Source organism: Ambystoma mexicanum, chromosome 8 (genome assembly GCF_040938575.1).
Source record: "Ambystoma mexicanum isolate Mex_15411 chromosome 8, UKY_AmexF1_1, whole genome shotgun sequence".
Classification (NCBI taxonomy): Eukaryota; Metazoa; Chordata; class Amphibia; order Caudata; family Ambystomatidae; genus Ambystoma; species Ambystoma mexicanum.
This window is the reverse complement of record NC_090929.1, coordinates 636520850-636535033: the sequence shown is the minus strand read 5'-3', so window position 1 is coordinate 636535033 and position 14184 is coordinate 636520850. Positions and strand designations below refer to the sequence as shown.

General features: G+C 47.1%; 1 protein-coding gene across 8 annotated transcripts in view; it reads right to left on the bottom strand.

The window, feature by feature from the left end:
• RAP1GAP (RAP1 GTPase activating protein) overlaps nucleotides 1–14184 on the bottom strand; it is a 1905843-nt gene that overhangs the window by 401015 nt on the left and 1490644 nt on the right. Inside the window, exon 1 of one of the 8 annotated variants that reach the window (XM_069610363.1) lies at nucleotides 5946–6035. The exons of the other annotated variants lie outside the window; for them this stretch is intronic. Coding sequence (XP_069466464.1) covers nucleotides 5946–6020 — 75 coding nt within the window. The 5' untranslated portion in view covers nucleotides 6021–6035. Of the gene's footprint in view, nucleotides 1–5945; nucleotides 6036–14184 lie in introns of those variants that run through there. 8 annotated transcript variants of the gene reach the window in all.

The window sequence follows — 14184 nt, the reverse complement described above, 5'->3', positions numbered from 1 at the left end:
GGAGATGGTTCTCCTCAAGTTTCAGGGAGGCAGGAAGGCTGTTCTAGAGGGAGGCCCCTGCCGCGGAGAGAGATCTACCCCCAACTCGTTGCTTGGAGAAGCGGCTGACTCTGAGGGAGTTGGAGGCGGATGAGCGAAGAGCTCGAGAAGGAAGATATCTAGGAAGAGAGAGTTGAAGGTATTTTGGCCCCAGGCCCCAGGAGGCCTTGTGTACAATGCAGAGGGTTTTGAACTTAATCCTTGCAGCCACTGGCAGCAAGTGTAGAGATTTCAGTCCTGGAGAGATATGTTCCCTGGGCTTGAGGTCAAGGACAAGTCTCATAGTCCTGTTCTGGATGAGTTGCAGAGGGCGGAGAGTAGAGGCAGGCATATTTAGATAGATGCAGTTACAGTAGTCCAGCTTAGAGAGAACCAGGGCTCTGGAGACAGTGAGCTTCTGGGGGAAGGAGAGGAAAGGAAGAATACCTCTGAGGAGGTGCAGCTGTAGTGTGACCTCTTAGAGACGTCAGATATGTGAGGAGAGAAGGAGAGTGTGGAGTCGAAGATGACCCCGAGGTTTTTTGCCTTGCAGGTAGGAGCAGGAAGAGGGCCAAGAGGGGCCGGCCAGAGAGCTGCAGGGAAGGCGGGAGTGGGTGTGCCGATGAGTAGAATCTCAGTCTTGCTGGCATTAAGGCAGAGGTCATTGGCGGCACACCATTCCTGGATAGCAGACAGACAGTTAGAGATGAGGGAAGGAGAGGAGGAGGCTAAGGGTAGCATGAAAATGAGCTAGGTATAATCCGCATAGCACTGAAAGTTGGGGCAGAGAGCAGCGATGCGGTGGGCAAGGAGTGCCAGATACCGGTTGAACAGCCAGGGAGAGAGGTTAGATCCCTGGGGGACACCACAGGTAGAGGAAAAGATGTCAGAGAGGAAGGACCCCAGTTGGACCTGGGAGGATTGATTGGAGAGGAAAGAGGTCAGCCATGCCAGGGCCTGACCAGTGATGCCCAGGTTATTACAGAGACGGTTGAGCAGGATGGCATGGTTGACAGTATCAAAGGCAGAAGAGAGATCGAGCAAAATGAGAACACACGGAGTGTTAGACTCAAGGTTGGAGAGCAAGTCTTGCACTAGTCTTGTTGTATCCATATGGGTATGGTCCAATGCCTGGGATGTTTTCTGTGTGGTTGTTTGTTGTGTTGGGTTGTGACTGTGTGTTTTATGTGTAGATTGCTGGAATTTAGGTATGTGCGCACTGACCTTTTGTATCCGTAGCAGTAAGGTCCAATGCCTGGGATGTTTCTATGCGGCTGCTATGTTTGGGGTGTGTATGTGTGTTTTATGTGCAGATTGGTAGGTGTTTAAGATTATGCGCACTGTCTTGTGTCCGTATGGGTAAGGTCCAGTGTCCTGGTTTGTTTGTTGTAAGCGTGTGTTGGTTGTGTTGGGTGTGTGGTAGGGTGTAGGTTGACTAGCTCAGTGGGTATGCATAGTGTTTAGGTGGTGTATTTGAGGAAGCAGAAGCAGGGTGGTTAGTGCTTTGGCTACTTGCTAAATTCTTTTATGTGGCTAATCTACACAGTCCTATCTGTTGTGACAAATGATTAATCTTCACATTTATATCCAAGTGTGACACATGGCTAATCTTCTCAATTCTATCTAAATGTGACAAATGGCTAAACGCACAATTCTATCTAAGTGTGACGCATGGTTAATCTTCTCAATTCTATCTAAATGTGACACATGGCTAAATTCCACAATTCTATCTAAGTGTGAAGCATGATTGATCTTCACAGTTCTATCTAGGAGTGAGCATGGTTGAACTTCACAAGGTTAATCTTGACAATTCTATCTAATTGTGATGCATGCATAATCTTCATAATTCATTCTAAGTGTGTTGCATTGTTAATCTTCACATTTCACTCTAAGTGTGATGCATGGCTTAATGCCACAATTCTAAGTGTGATGCATGATTGATCTTCACAGTTCTATCTAGGAGTGACGCATGGTTGAACTTCACAATTCTATCTAGCTGTGTCTCAAGGTTAATCTTCACAATTATATCTAAGTGTAATGCATGCATAATCTTCACAATTCTATGTAGGTGTGACGCATGGCTGAAGCTCACAACTTTATCCAAGTGTGATGCATGGCTAAACTTTACAATTCTATCTGAATGGGGCACATGGCTGAACTTCACATTTCACTTCAAATGAGATGCATGGTTAATCTTCACAATTCTATCTAAGTCTGCTGCATGGCTAAATGTCAGATATGGTTAATGAACACCATTTGCCTAAATGCCAGATATGGCTAGCTAACACAATTGGCCTAACTGCCGGAAATGGCTAACATACAACCGTGGGCTACATGCAGTAGACTGCAAGCTTTTAGGTAATAAGAGTGGTGGGACAGTGCAATGGGGAGCAGTAATGGCTGTTCATCCTGTCCGTACCTTGCTTAGTTTATATATCGAATGAGGCATGCAACAGGGATCAGGCACTAAAAATCCCCAGATACACTGATCAGTCAGGGAAGTTCCGAGATGCCTCCCTCCTTTCTTAATGCACATCTCCTCTTGACATTCAAGCCACCAATTTGGTCTCTTTGCCTAGTTAGGAATCTAGCTGCATGGCCGAAGAGGTTCAGTTTAGGAAAGCCAAAACTGTTGGGTGTCACCAAAGTTCTCTCTCACACACACATACATAGACATACCCACACACACAAACACACCCACCCCCCACACACACACAATTGTTCATGTACAAAACGTACATGTATGCTCTGTGAAATTGTTATACAAATGCACAGAAACGTTACACGTATGATGTAAAAGTCCCATACACAGTATGATAAAAAATGTATAGGACATGCCCATTTTCAATATATGCACTAGTCTATGTTCCAAACGTAACAAAAGCCACGCTCAAGTAATATGCATTTGCTTATGTATAAATTATGTACTGGACATGTGTACTGCATCCATGTATGAAATAAAAAGAAACTATACACTTAACTTCTTAGTGATTTTACTTATATTTACAGCAGTATACAAAGTATTTGTTTCATATGACTTCATTTAAAACACTCCAAAACAAACAATAAACCATGCAAATACCACTTATACAATTTAAACCACACACTCTTGTGCGACTCACACACTTCAGCCACCCACACACATGCCATGCGCCACATACAATCCACACTTACTTAGTTTCATGGTTTCACATGTCAGTAAATTTCACACATGCACATAATACCTGTACATCTTATATACAAACTCTACATGCGTGCGTAAATGTAAGAAATGTGCATGTACATTATGCAACACACTGTTATGCCACAGTCTTGTGCCATGCTATTTTGTGCCACATGATGTTTTGCCATCCACTATTTATCTTATACCGTTATACACTCATATGCCATATACATACCACAAAGACAACACTAGACGCCATCATACTCTGTAGAATAGCTAATTAAATTATCTATTGAAAATCTTTTTTTTTTAAAGTGTTAAAGTAAAACTAACAAAAACTAAAGTCTATAAGCAGTGGAAATAAAGTTAATGTACAAACATTCATTGTATAGCCTACAAATGATTACATACCACTAGAAATTCGACCATAAAACTATAAACACTCCATACCACTACAAATACAACCTTAACACTCACTTCAACTATTAGGCAGATTACATCAACACCATAGGTTTAAGTGAGAGATAAGGTTGTATATGTTTTGGTATGTAGTGAGTGTTTCTAGTTATAGTTAATACATGAATCTTTCATAACGCGCCTCAAACCGGAGACCAGTCCCTAAGCACGGGACCGGGATTCCAACCTGTGTTGCCATGCATTGTCTTGCAAAACGCATTGCCCATGAGCTATCCTCCCGCCCCAAGAGTTTTATGTTGTACGGTTGCATTAGCTGGTCAGATAGCACAGTGAGCTGACTGCTTGCCCCTGATATCTGCTGTGGCAGGATCGATTCCTGGCAAGGTCATCTACGCCTTTCATCCTTCTGAGGGCAATAAATTGAGTAACACTCTGTGGGATAATAATGTCATCTGTTATTTCAACTCTCTGAGACCCATGGTTGTGTAGCGCTATATAATGTGTAGTTTTATTTAGTCATTTGTGTTGCTATATACTGAGTGTTTGTACCTTTACTTTGTTATTTCCACTGTTCGTACACTTTAATTTTTGTTAGATTGACAACTTAAATTGTATTATTCTTATTTTTTTAATTATAGGAACACAGCTGGAACCAATGAAATCCTTTTATTTGCAAATGTGATTAGTGGCCTATTTTTTCAAATTAAGATGAAATGTACTAACCAAAGAGTACCAAAAAAAGTGACAGAACAAGCAGCACCTAACACTGCTCTCAGTTTAGAACAGGCACAGCACAGGAGCCAACAATGTCGACATGCACAACAAAGGAAATGGCAGTGAAAGCTCCTCTCCCTCCAACAGAGCAGGCACACCATGACGACAACACATTTCCATGCACAATATTTTTTGAGTAAACGACTTTGCGGACCAAACGAATATAAGTGTGTAGTTGGGTCAACAGATATGGTTTATTGGAAATTCGCTTGCCTTCTGTTCTTCAAGTTCGAGGACACAATAGGGGGCAAATGGATTCGTAAATATCCAAGCCTGGACACGGGGAGCACTAGAAGGAGTAATACTGGTAGGCACTCCATGACAATACAAAATACCACCAGTTTGTCTAAGAATACTTGGAAGTTCGCAGCAGCTGGAAGTCATACTTTAAGCACACCACATATAGATGTAGTGCAAGCTTCCCTTGCACACAACACTTGAGCCGCAGGCCCGCAGCACTGCAAGTTCCAGTTGCAAACCCAGAACGGGTATAATGTCGGCATGAGCTGCAAGCTTCCTTCGCTGACCCAACATGTGCTGCCTGGAAGAGAGGGGACTGGTGCAGCCCTGGGAGCAGCAGCAAAGCTTCCCTCGCACACAGAACATGTACAGCATGGATAGATGGAGTGCAAGCGTCCCTCGCACACATGTAGAGCATGAGCAGCAGCCCCGCAACACTGCAAGTTCCAGTTGCAGACACAGAACGGGTATAATGTCGGCATGAGCGTGCAAGCTTCCTTTGCTGACCCAACATATGCTGCTTGGAAGAGAGGGGACTGGTGCAGCCCTGGGAGAAGCAGCAAAGGTTCCCTAGCACACAGAACATGTACAGCACGGGGCGAAGTGGCATATGCTGCACTCATACAGAACAAGTCGAGAGTGGGCAGAAGCAGTGCAAGCTTCCCTCACAAACACAGAACTGCCAACAGATAGGCAACATCGGTGCAGGGTTCCATCACTCAGGCTGCAGACAGCAGTGCAGCAGCCCCCTTAGTGCATGGAACATGCAGAGCATCCAGACAAACACAGATCAGGCAACATGTGGGCAACAGCGCGCGGCAAGATTGCCCTCCCTTCATGCACACAGGCTAAGCACAGCATCGGCAGCAACAGTGCAAGCTTCCTTTGCACAGTTAGCAGGCTCTGCGACAACCGTCCGTGACATACAGAGGTACTAAACGGCCCGTGCACGGGGAACAGCACAACAGCCAGCAAAAGAGCAATATGTCATTAGATAAAGCGCAGTAACACACGCCTACATTACACGCCCCAGAAAGGTTGCGTTTGGGGGGTGCACACATCACGAACTTTAACAGGAGGGCTAGAGCAAGGCCAGTTACAGTTGAAGCGCCCTCGCCTCTCTCCCCCACACACACAGCAGAGGCACCTCAGAGGAAACAGCACGCCAAGCTCCGTCTACACACAAAACCGGTATGTCAGGTGTGTGCTAAAACATGAACGAAGAGCCATGACAGTATCTCTCCATAGCTACGCACAGGCCTTCCACAGGTTAGTGCGTGGCCACGCACAACAGAAAACGTCTCAGTCGCGCACCTGGAAGGGAGACACTCACCATCCAGGCGTCCTGGGAGGCGGAGGCACTCCTCACCGGATCCGTGGAGGCGGATGGTGTCTGGCTGTCTGCCATACTTCAGGGCGCAGCTTGCCTCACCCTCTCGCACACTGGTGGGCCCGGGGCATGCCTTATTGCCCCTGCGTCCCGTGCTGTCTCCCTCGGGTCCGGAGTTGAGGGGTCTCTCTTCACCCCCGCGGCCCCACGCACCGAACCCGACGGCACGCCGACATCTCCCCGCTCGTGCTCCCTGGCGGGCGGGCCGCCAGACTGGGGGCAGTGCCAGGAGGCAGGTATTCCTTCCAGTGCCAACCCTGGAGCAACGCACAGCAGGGCTACCCGGCCCAGAATGCAAATATCGTCCCGCACTTCTTCCTGAACTGCCCCGGGGGGATCCTGCCTGCTGCACGCGCGCTTGACAGGGCCCCGGCCTGCTACTGGCACAGGGTGTGCGCAGTTATGGGCTCGCGACTGCCCTGACTGGAAACCCCTCAGAAGTGGTCTTCGTGGCACTTGCAGACAGTCGTGCGAGGGTATACCTGTTGCAGCAGACACACCTGTCCAGAAGTGTCCTCCCCGTAGACACGTTAGAGTGGCTGCGCACACAATCCAGCAAGAAACCCTGCCTGCTCTAAGCGCACTATGCATTTTTAAAGTGGAAATCTGACCCACGAGCACAAACAAAGCCCCTACCTTTGTGCTTTCCGCTGCTGGCCTGGTGCAGGTATCAGGCCTCTCGCCTGGGCGGCGGGGGCCATTGGCGCATAACGGGGAAACCACTGCACCTCAAACACAACTTGGCACGCCCACATTTTCATTTCTGTGACCTGTAGGTCGTGGCACCATTTATTTGACTTATTAAGTGTGTCTGACGATGGTGTCGTGCAGTAGCTTTCTAGATTAGAAAGGCCCCTTTCTTCATTCGCGTGTAGGTGCCAATTCGCTCGAGGGAGCCCGACAAGTTGAGGGTGCTGTAAAGTCACAGCAAGATAACAGCGGCCCTGCACACTGTGGTGCATTCTCTTTCTGTTACTGAATGTTGCAATCTAAGCACGGAATGAACAGCACCCCACTATAGAAGAGAAGTGGGAGGGGGTAATTCAAAATGCTATTATGTGCCCCCCATCCTCTCTCTCATCCTCTTGCTGACAGCCTGGGTCTCTCCTACCCAGATGCATTGTAACCACAAAATAAATCTGCTATTGTGGTGAACTTTTCAAAGTTGAAGGGGAAGTGACAGAGCATATTCATTGGGGACACAAGCAGAGCTTCTAATTGACTGAACTGTGTAGGGTGACAAGTGGGCTGGGGTTCTCTGGGATAAACCGCGAGCAGTCTCCAAAAAGGCCAGCAGAGTGGGGCTCCCAGAGGATCCCGAATTAGCCCTAGAGTCACCAACCTCCTCAGGCAAGCCTTTCACTAAGCAGAAGTCTATGGTGAAAGGGCTGCCTGCAGAGTTCAGTGGTTCTGACTAAAACAAAAAGGAGAAGTGGGTGCACCAAAAGACGTGATCACAGTGCACCAGCTGTCCTTTTTGTTTTTTAACTAGAGTTGCGGACCCCTGCAGCCAGCTCTTTCATTGTGTACCTCTGTTGGGTCAAAGGGCTGCCTGAGGGCATTGGCGCCTCTGATCAAGAAACGAAAGAAGAGATGAACATCTTGCTATCATAACTTTTGGTGCACCTGCCTCTCCTTTTGTTTCTTAATCATAGGCTCCTCCACCTGCAGGATACCCAGAACCCACGTGAAGTTCGGGAAACAACTAAAGACATTGCTCATCAACTATCAGATTTGTAGAAACAGACACAAATCAAGAGTTACAATCCCTCACCTTGAGTCCAAGGCAGGCAACGTGTCCAGCCCGTCTCACAGGCCCTCCACAATTTGAAACCAGCCTAATAGACCTCCCTACTTGGTCTTGGGAGGATAACTCAGGGGCAACTTGCTCGCCTTGGAAACAAAACCTCTGGATATTAAGCGTGTTATAAATAACCTATCATATAATACTGATGAACAATGCTCACAACCTTCCGCTCTCACCTAAAAGGTAAATGGCTGTCTCTAAGTCACACATTGATATCTCAATATAAGTATCCTCTTTGATCCCATATCAAAATCCTGCTAAGAACATAATTCTTCTAGATCAACCCACGCAAACATCTGAAGATTTCTACTCATAAAACATCCACTGGGCTACAATTACCCCTGCCCCATGATTCAGAAGCAGAATTCAATCTTCCGATCCAAGGAAGGACTCTGCAACCAAGTTTCAGGAAGAGACCAGACCCTTAGCTGATCAGTTCCTCCCATCCCTGTCACACAGCAGCTCACTTCTCATCACTAAAACCTTGAAACCTTACGCTTCACTCACTCCCCATCAGATGACCCACCAGGTCAAATAAACTAAATATACCCCTACCCTGTACACTTTCTATCAGCAACCCTATCAAATACTGCTTTATTAAATCACTGCTTTACTAACAAAAGGACTCCCACTACGGCTCACCTGCCCAGTATCTACTCCCCTCGCAAGAGCACAGTGCTTTCACACTGGCACACAGAACGGGTGCTTCCAAACTGTACTCATCACCACCACAGGTTTCTCTGCATTTGCCTCAATGTATCCTACCAACACCCCCTTTCTCTTACTGGCCACAAGTGCAGGTAAGGAGGACAGGAAGGGTTGTGATGGAGGCTGGGTGAGATGGGGGCCAGATGTGAAAGGGAGCTTAGTGCAAGATGAGCCCAGATCAGGACAGAGGAGCATCAGGAGAGATTTTGCAAGCCTGACGCCTCAATTCGGGATACAGATGCCAACTAACCAATTCTACTAACAATTTCCGTCTCTGCACACACCTCTCAAACTCCAAACCAAACACAACCACAAACCCACAGCACAACAAACCGCACACACTTCACTACACTGCAACAACAAAACAAAAACACACATAGACCTCCACAACAGTACACGACGACTACCGGCTGCAAACACCCCAGGCCCAGCCAACGGACCCACCGGGCTGTCAACAGCACATCACTGCTCTCTTACACTTTTCCTGCTTCTTCCCACTAACTCTCCCTCCCTTTCTCTTTCAGAGCCGCCAGTGCGCCAGGGGACCACTCCGGTGGTGACAGTGCGCGGTACAAATGTCCTTTAACATTAACATTACTGAGCCACGTATAAAGACAACATCTTTGGCCGAAGGGCACTATATAAGACAACATTACTGTAACTTTATCGGAGGCCCATGTAGTCTTAAGTGAACTGTCCCCCCCAGATATTCTACCAATTTGAAAAGCAGTGAAACCGTTCTAGTCAGACGGTATGATATGATATGATAGGTTATTTATAAAACGCTTAATACCCAGAGGTTTCTAAGCACGGACCCGGGGATCGAACCTGTGTTGCTCCGTTTCGCCTTGTTGCCAAGGCACCACCTTGCCCCTGAGCTATACTCCCAAGATGAATTCAACCCAGAGAGCTACATAGTTGGGCTAATGCTGACCTTGAAATCTTCTACAGTGAGGGTGTAACCTGGGCCAATAGGTTTGAGGGAACCTGATTCTGTAGCCCCCCTATTCTTATTTATTCATTAGGCATCTGGGACGCTTGAGCTTCAGAATAAGGTTACTGTCATGACCCACAGGACGCGCCCCTTTTGGTCTTCCTGGTCCTTATCGCAACGGGCCTTGCATTCCCTGACACTCCCAACATGGCCGTCCAGCGTGACACGCCTTCTGTGGTCTATACGTTGGACATAACGTATTCTACTAATAGATAATAGACCACACCCCTGCGGCTCCACGCGTCTCAATGCTATTGCCAAGTAGCGATCAGACGTGCGCTCAGTAGCTCACTGTATTGCTTTCCTGGTTCTTAGCTTTTCTACTCCCATTCCTTGCCCCTTTCCCAGTTCCTCTTGCTTCCTGGACTCATGCGCCATCAGCACGCCTTCTTCTTTTCCCGGATCCCCGGATTGCTGCATCCCGGAATCTTAAATGCACGCTGGAGTCGGAAGAGACTCGCTCAGCCTTATTCAAGTCCAGGTCTGTCCGCAAGAAGACACCGCCCACGGAGTCCAGCAAGGACCGGTCTCAGGTGAGAAGGGGGGAACTCTGTGACAGTCACATTGTAGAGACTTGGTTATGCAGTAACGTTACAGTTACAAATAAAGTAGCAATACATGCTAGTACAGTTGCAATAATCACATGTGAGTGTTCAGTTACATTGGCTGCTAGCTACCCTTTTTGGCATAACAACTGAGACCCTATTTGTTTATGCAGTGTCCTGCCCATTAGAGTGAGTGCTTTTTTTTTGGGTGGATATTTTCTCGGGTTATAGCTTACTTAAATGTATTGAAAATCAATCAATAGTGTGGAAACCTGAATGAAACTCAGAAAAATCATATTCATGGCTGCCTTATGTAGCTGGTCAACACTGGCATAGGAAGTGGCTGGAACACGGGGTAGGCATTGCTTATTGGCTCCCTGCTGTTAGCGTCTTCTTGCCAATTAGCATAGAATAAAGCGGGATCAATGTGGGAGGCGTTGCTTATTGGCTCACTGCCATTAGCGTCTTCTAGGCGATTAGCATGGAATAAGGCGGGATCAATGTGGGAGGCGTTGCTTATTGGCTCGCTGCCGTTAGCATCTTCTGGGCAATTAGCATAGAATAAGGCGGGATCAATGTGGGAGGCGTTGCTTATTGGCTCGCTGCCCTTAGCGTCTTCTAGGCGATTAGCATAGAGTAAGGCGGGATCAATGTGGGAGGCGTTGCTTATTGGCTCGCTGCCGTTAGCGTCTTCTAGGCGATTAGCATAGAGTAAGGCGGGATCAATGTGGGAGGCGTTGCTTATTGCCTCGCTGCCAATAGCGTCTTCTAGGCGATTAGCATAGAGTAAGGCGGGATCAATGTGGGAAGCGTTGCTTATTGGCTTGCTGCCATTAGCGTCTTCTAGGCAATTAGCATAGAATAAGGCGGGATCAATGTGGGAGACGTTGCTTATTGGCTCGCTGCCGTTAGCGTCTTCTAGGCGATTAGCATGGAATAAGCCATGATAAATGTGGGAGGCGTTGCTTATTGACTTGCTTCCTCTTTGGAGGGGTCTAAACGGGAACACACTTGGCTTCCTCTCTCATAGCAGAAGGCAGCTCACGAGGGAATCGCTGAGGCAGACCCAGGGACTCTGCAGTGCTGTGAAGAAGGTCAAGTCGCACTAACCCCAGAGTACTCTAGCTCCAGCAGGAGCATAGCTGCATATGAACCAATCAAAAATGGGCCCGCCTTTCCCTCCCTAACCTGTATTCCCCTGCCTGCTACCCGCCGAATCCCATCTTTCCATCACCTTCCAAGTCTACCCTTAACAGTCAGTTCTTTTAATTGTAGCCATATTATTTATTTATTTTATTTTGTTTTTTATATAGCGCACAAATGCCAGAGACATCTAGGTGCTTTTTACTACACCCTATCACTATTTCCCTTCTTGTACAGGACTCCGACACTTCACTGCTAGGCTTGCGCTATGTAGAACCCAGCACATACGCCGATGCAGTGACAACCTTCTAGTCTGAGGGGTGTAACATAGGGTTTGGAGTAGGACAGACCCTGAATCTGTCAAGCGGTACAAAAAAATTAAAATAAATATATAATAAATAAATATAAGCCTTGCTAGTCAGAGGGGGGATCAGCCTTGAGATCGTCTTAGCCTAGGTATTGCTATGAGAATGGCTTTGTCTCAGGGGCTCTGACACGGATAACCTTCTAGCATGAGAGGCGCAACATTGAAACTTTGTAGTCCCAGGGTCTCTGACTGATATCCTGGAAAACCTGAGGATCTCTGTCTCTGTGGCCTGCATAGTTTGGGTGCTCCAGTTTAGAGGCCCCTACTTACAGCTGCATAATCTGAGGGTCCTTTATACTGTAAACTACCTTGTGTGAGAGGTGAAATACTACAGTTCTAAGGAGCTGTGACTCGGAAGCGGAGGATGTCATAGTCCGAGCCAAACAATCTCCGTATTTGAGTGGCATTGGCTCCAAGGTCTTCTAGTTGCGCACCAATCCCTTACAGGGCTCAAGTCGAAGGTCCATGCGGGGGGACGGAGTCTGCCCACTTTTTTCAGAGGGTAGACTCAGTTCCCCCAGCTAAAATGAGAAGTATTGAAGGTCCTCTTTCAATGTATGCATTAAAGCCGACTGCGGAGATCAAACCACAGTCGTCAGGTTTGTAGACCTCAGACTTCTCCACTGCACTATATAACCTGATGAAAAATAACAAACAACTAAAGGTGAAATGTGGCATGTGGGTACTGCAAGTCCCAGGGAAAACATTTGTATTGGTTCTTGGAGTTTTAAAACAACATGCACACCGTTCAACATTTTCAAAAACACTATTAGAAGGAAATATCCTCTCTTGGTTTTGTGTGTTTGTTGATTTTATAAAAGGCAAATGCCATTCGTCCTGTGCAATTTGGATGGTTATACAAAGCCAATGTAATGAAATGCGCAAACTTCATCTTGATATGCTAATTTCTGGCGATGTCACATACCATCACATTTGTTGATGAGTCCCCCCACTTTAATTTTTAGGACTTGACCCCTGATCCCTTACACACAAGAGAGACTGGGTGAATACGTTGGTGATTCACCAAATTGCTGGAATATTTAGCAAATCTGTCTGGAAACGTTTGAGCTCACCCACTTACTAAAACCGGGGCCCTGCAAAGCGTGGCAGGTTATATTTCCTCCCCTGCTCCTCCTGACTCATGGGACCACGATTAACTACTGCTCTGGGGTCTGTCCAGTCCTATATATATATGTGTATATATATATATATGTATATATATAGTGTACTATACCAAACACATGTAGCGATTGCTTAGCACTATCACATTTGGCAGATAAAGGAGCAGGGGCATAATAGAATAGTGATTACCCAAGAACACACAGTGTGCCTAAGTGTGGGAGCCAGGATTCAGCCATATCTAGTGTTCCGCATCTGACAACTTCCCCGCGCACTGTCGAGAGGCTCAGTTGTCTCATGTGGCTCCTCCACACTGATGAAAGCTCCTTCGATTGTTGAAGTCATTTTGGAGAGGTCTGTTATGCCACACATGAAGAGGTTCAGTGTTCAGATGTTGACATTTGACGTGAATTTGCGGGGAAACGGTGCATCCAATAAGCGTGGAGCCTTCAGTGAATATTTGCATTTTTGCCGCCTCGTCCTGCCTCTTCATTCTAAGAGTGAGATCCCAAGTTAGAGGTGGGCGTCTTGTCTTGGGGAACGCTTGTTGACAAGGAAAGACCAGTACTAGGCCATCACTTGTGAATGATAATGATGTGTTATTTATATAGCGCCTTAATGCAAGCACATATTTACATACAATATCACCCAACCAAAATTGGTCCTCATTTATCGACCTCGGAAGGATTAAAGGCTGAGTTGGCCTCGCCAGGATTCGAACCTGCGACCTGCAGATCACACTCAGATCGCAGCAGCGAGCGCTCAACCCGCTGAGCTATTTTACCGGCTATCTTATCTTTTCAAGTTTCCAATAAGAGTATCCTTGCCACTCCCTATGCGGGCTCTCATCATAAGCCTTGTGGCCTCTTCTTTTTAAAGGGGTGAATGCATTAATGCTGGGCATGTGCTCCCTGGAATCGCATTCCCTGTCCATAACTCATGACTTGCCGACTCATAATGTGATCAGAAGCCTATTCATTTTCAAGCAGAGCTGTCAGGACGCGTGACTGCCTTGTGAGTTTCTCGCCCCAGGGCCTCAGAATCCACACTCCCGCATTAGCTCTCATCTTCCATAAGGGCGGTCCCGGCCTTGCTGTGGTGGCCTGGCTGAAAATCAAGGCTGAGCAGTGGAGAGCGACTACTGCCGCTTGAAACGATGCCAGCAAGTTCCCAGCCACCTCTTTCTGAGCGTACTTGAGTGAAGGACTCTCTTCCTGTGAGGCCGTCTTTTTTTAGATGGGGGTCTGCCACCTGGGGCTCTCTAGACGTTTTAGACTACAACTCCCATGATCCCTTAACATTGACTATGAAGGTTAGGGCGGATGGGAGTTGTAGTCAAAAACATCCGGTGAGCCAAAGGTTGCAGGCCCTTGTTTTCGATCAACAGACCCTGAATAGACACTGATCGCCCCGCTCCCCTCCCTTGTGAGCAGTTACTAAGCAGAGGTACTCAGACATTTCAGAATTTCACGAATACCCTTTACCCAAACCACAGACAC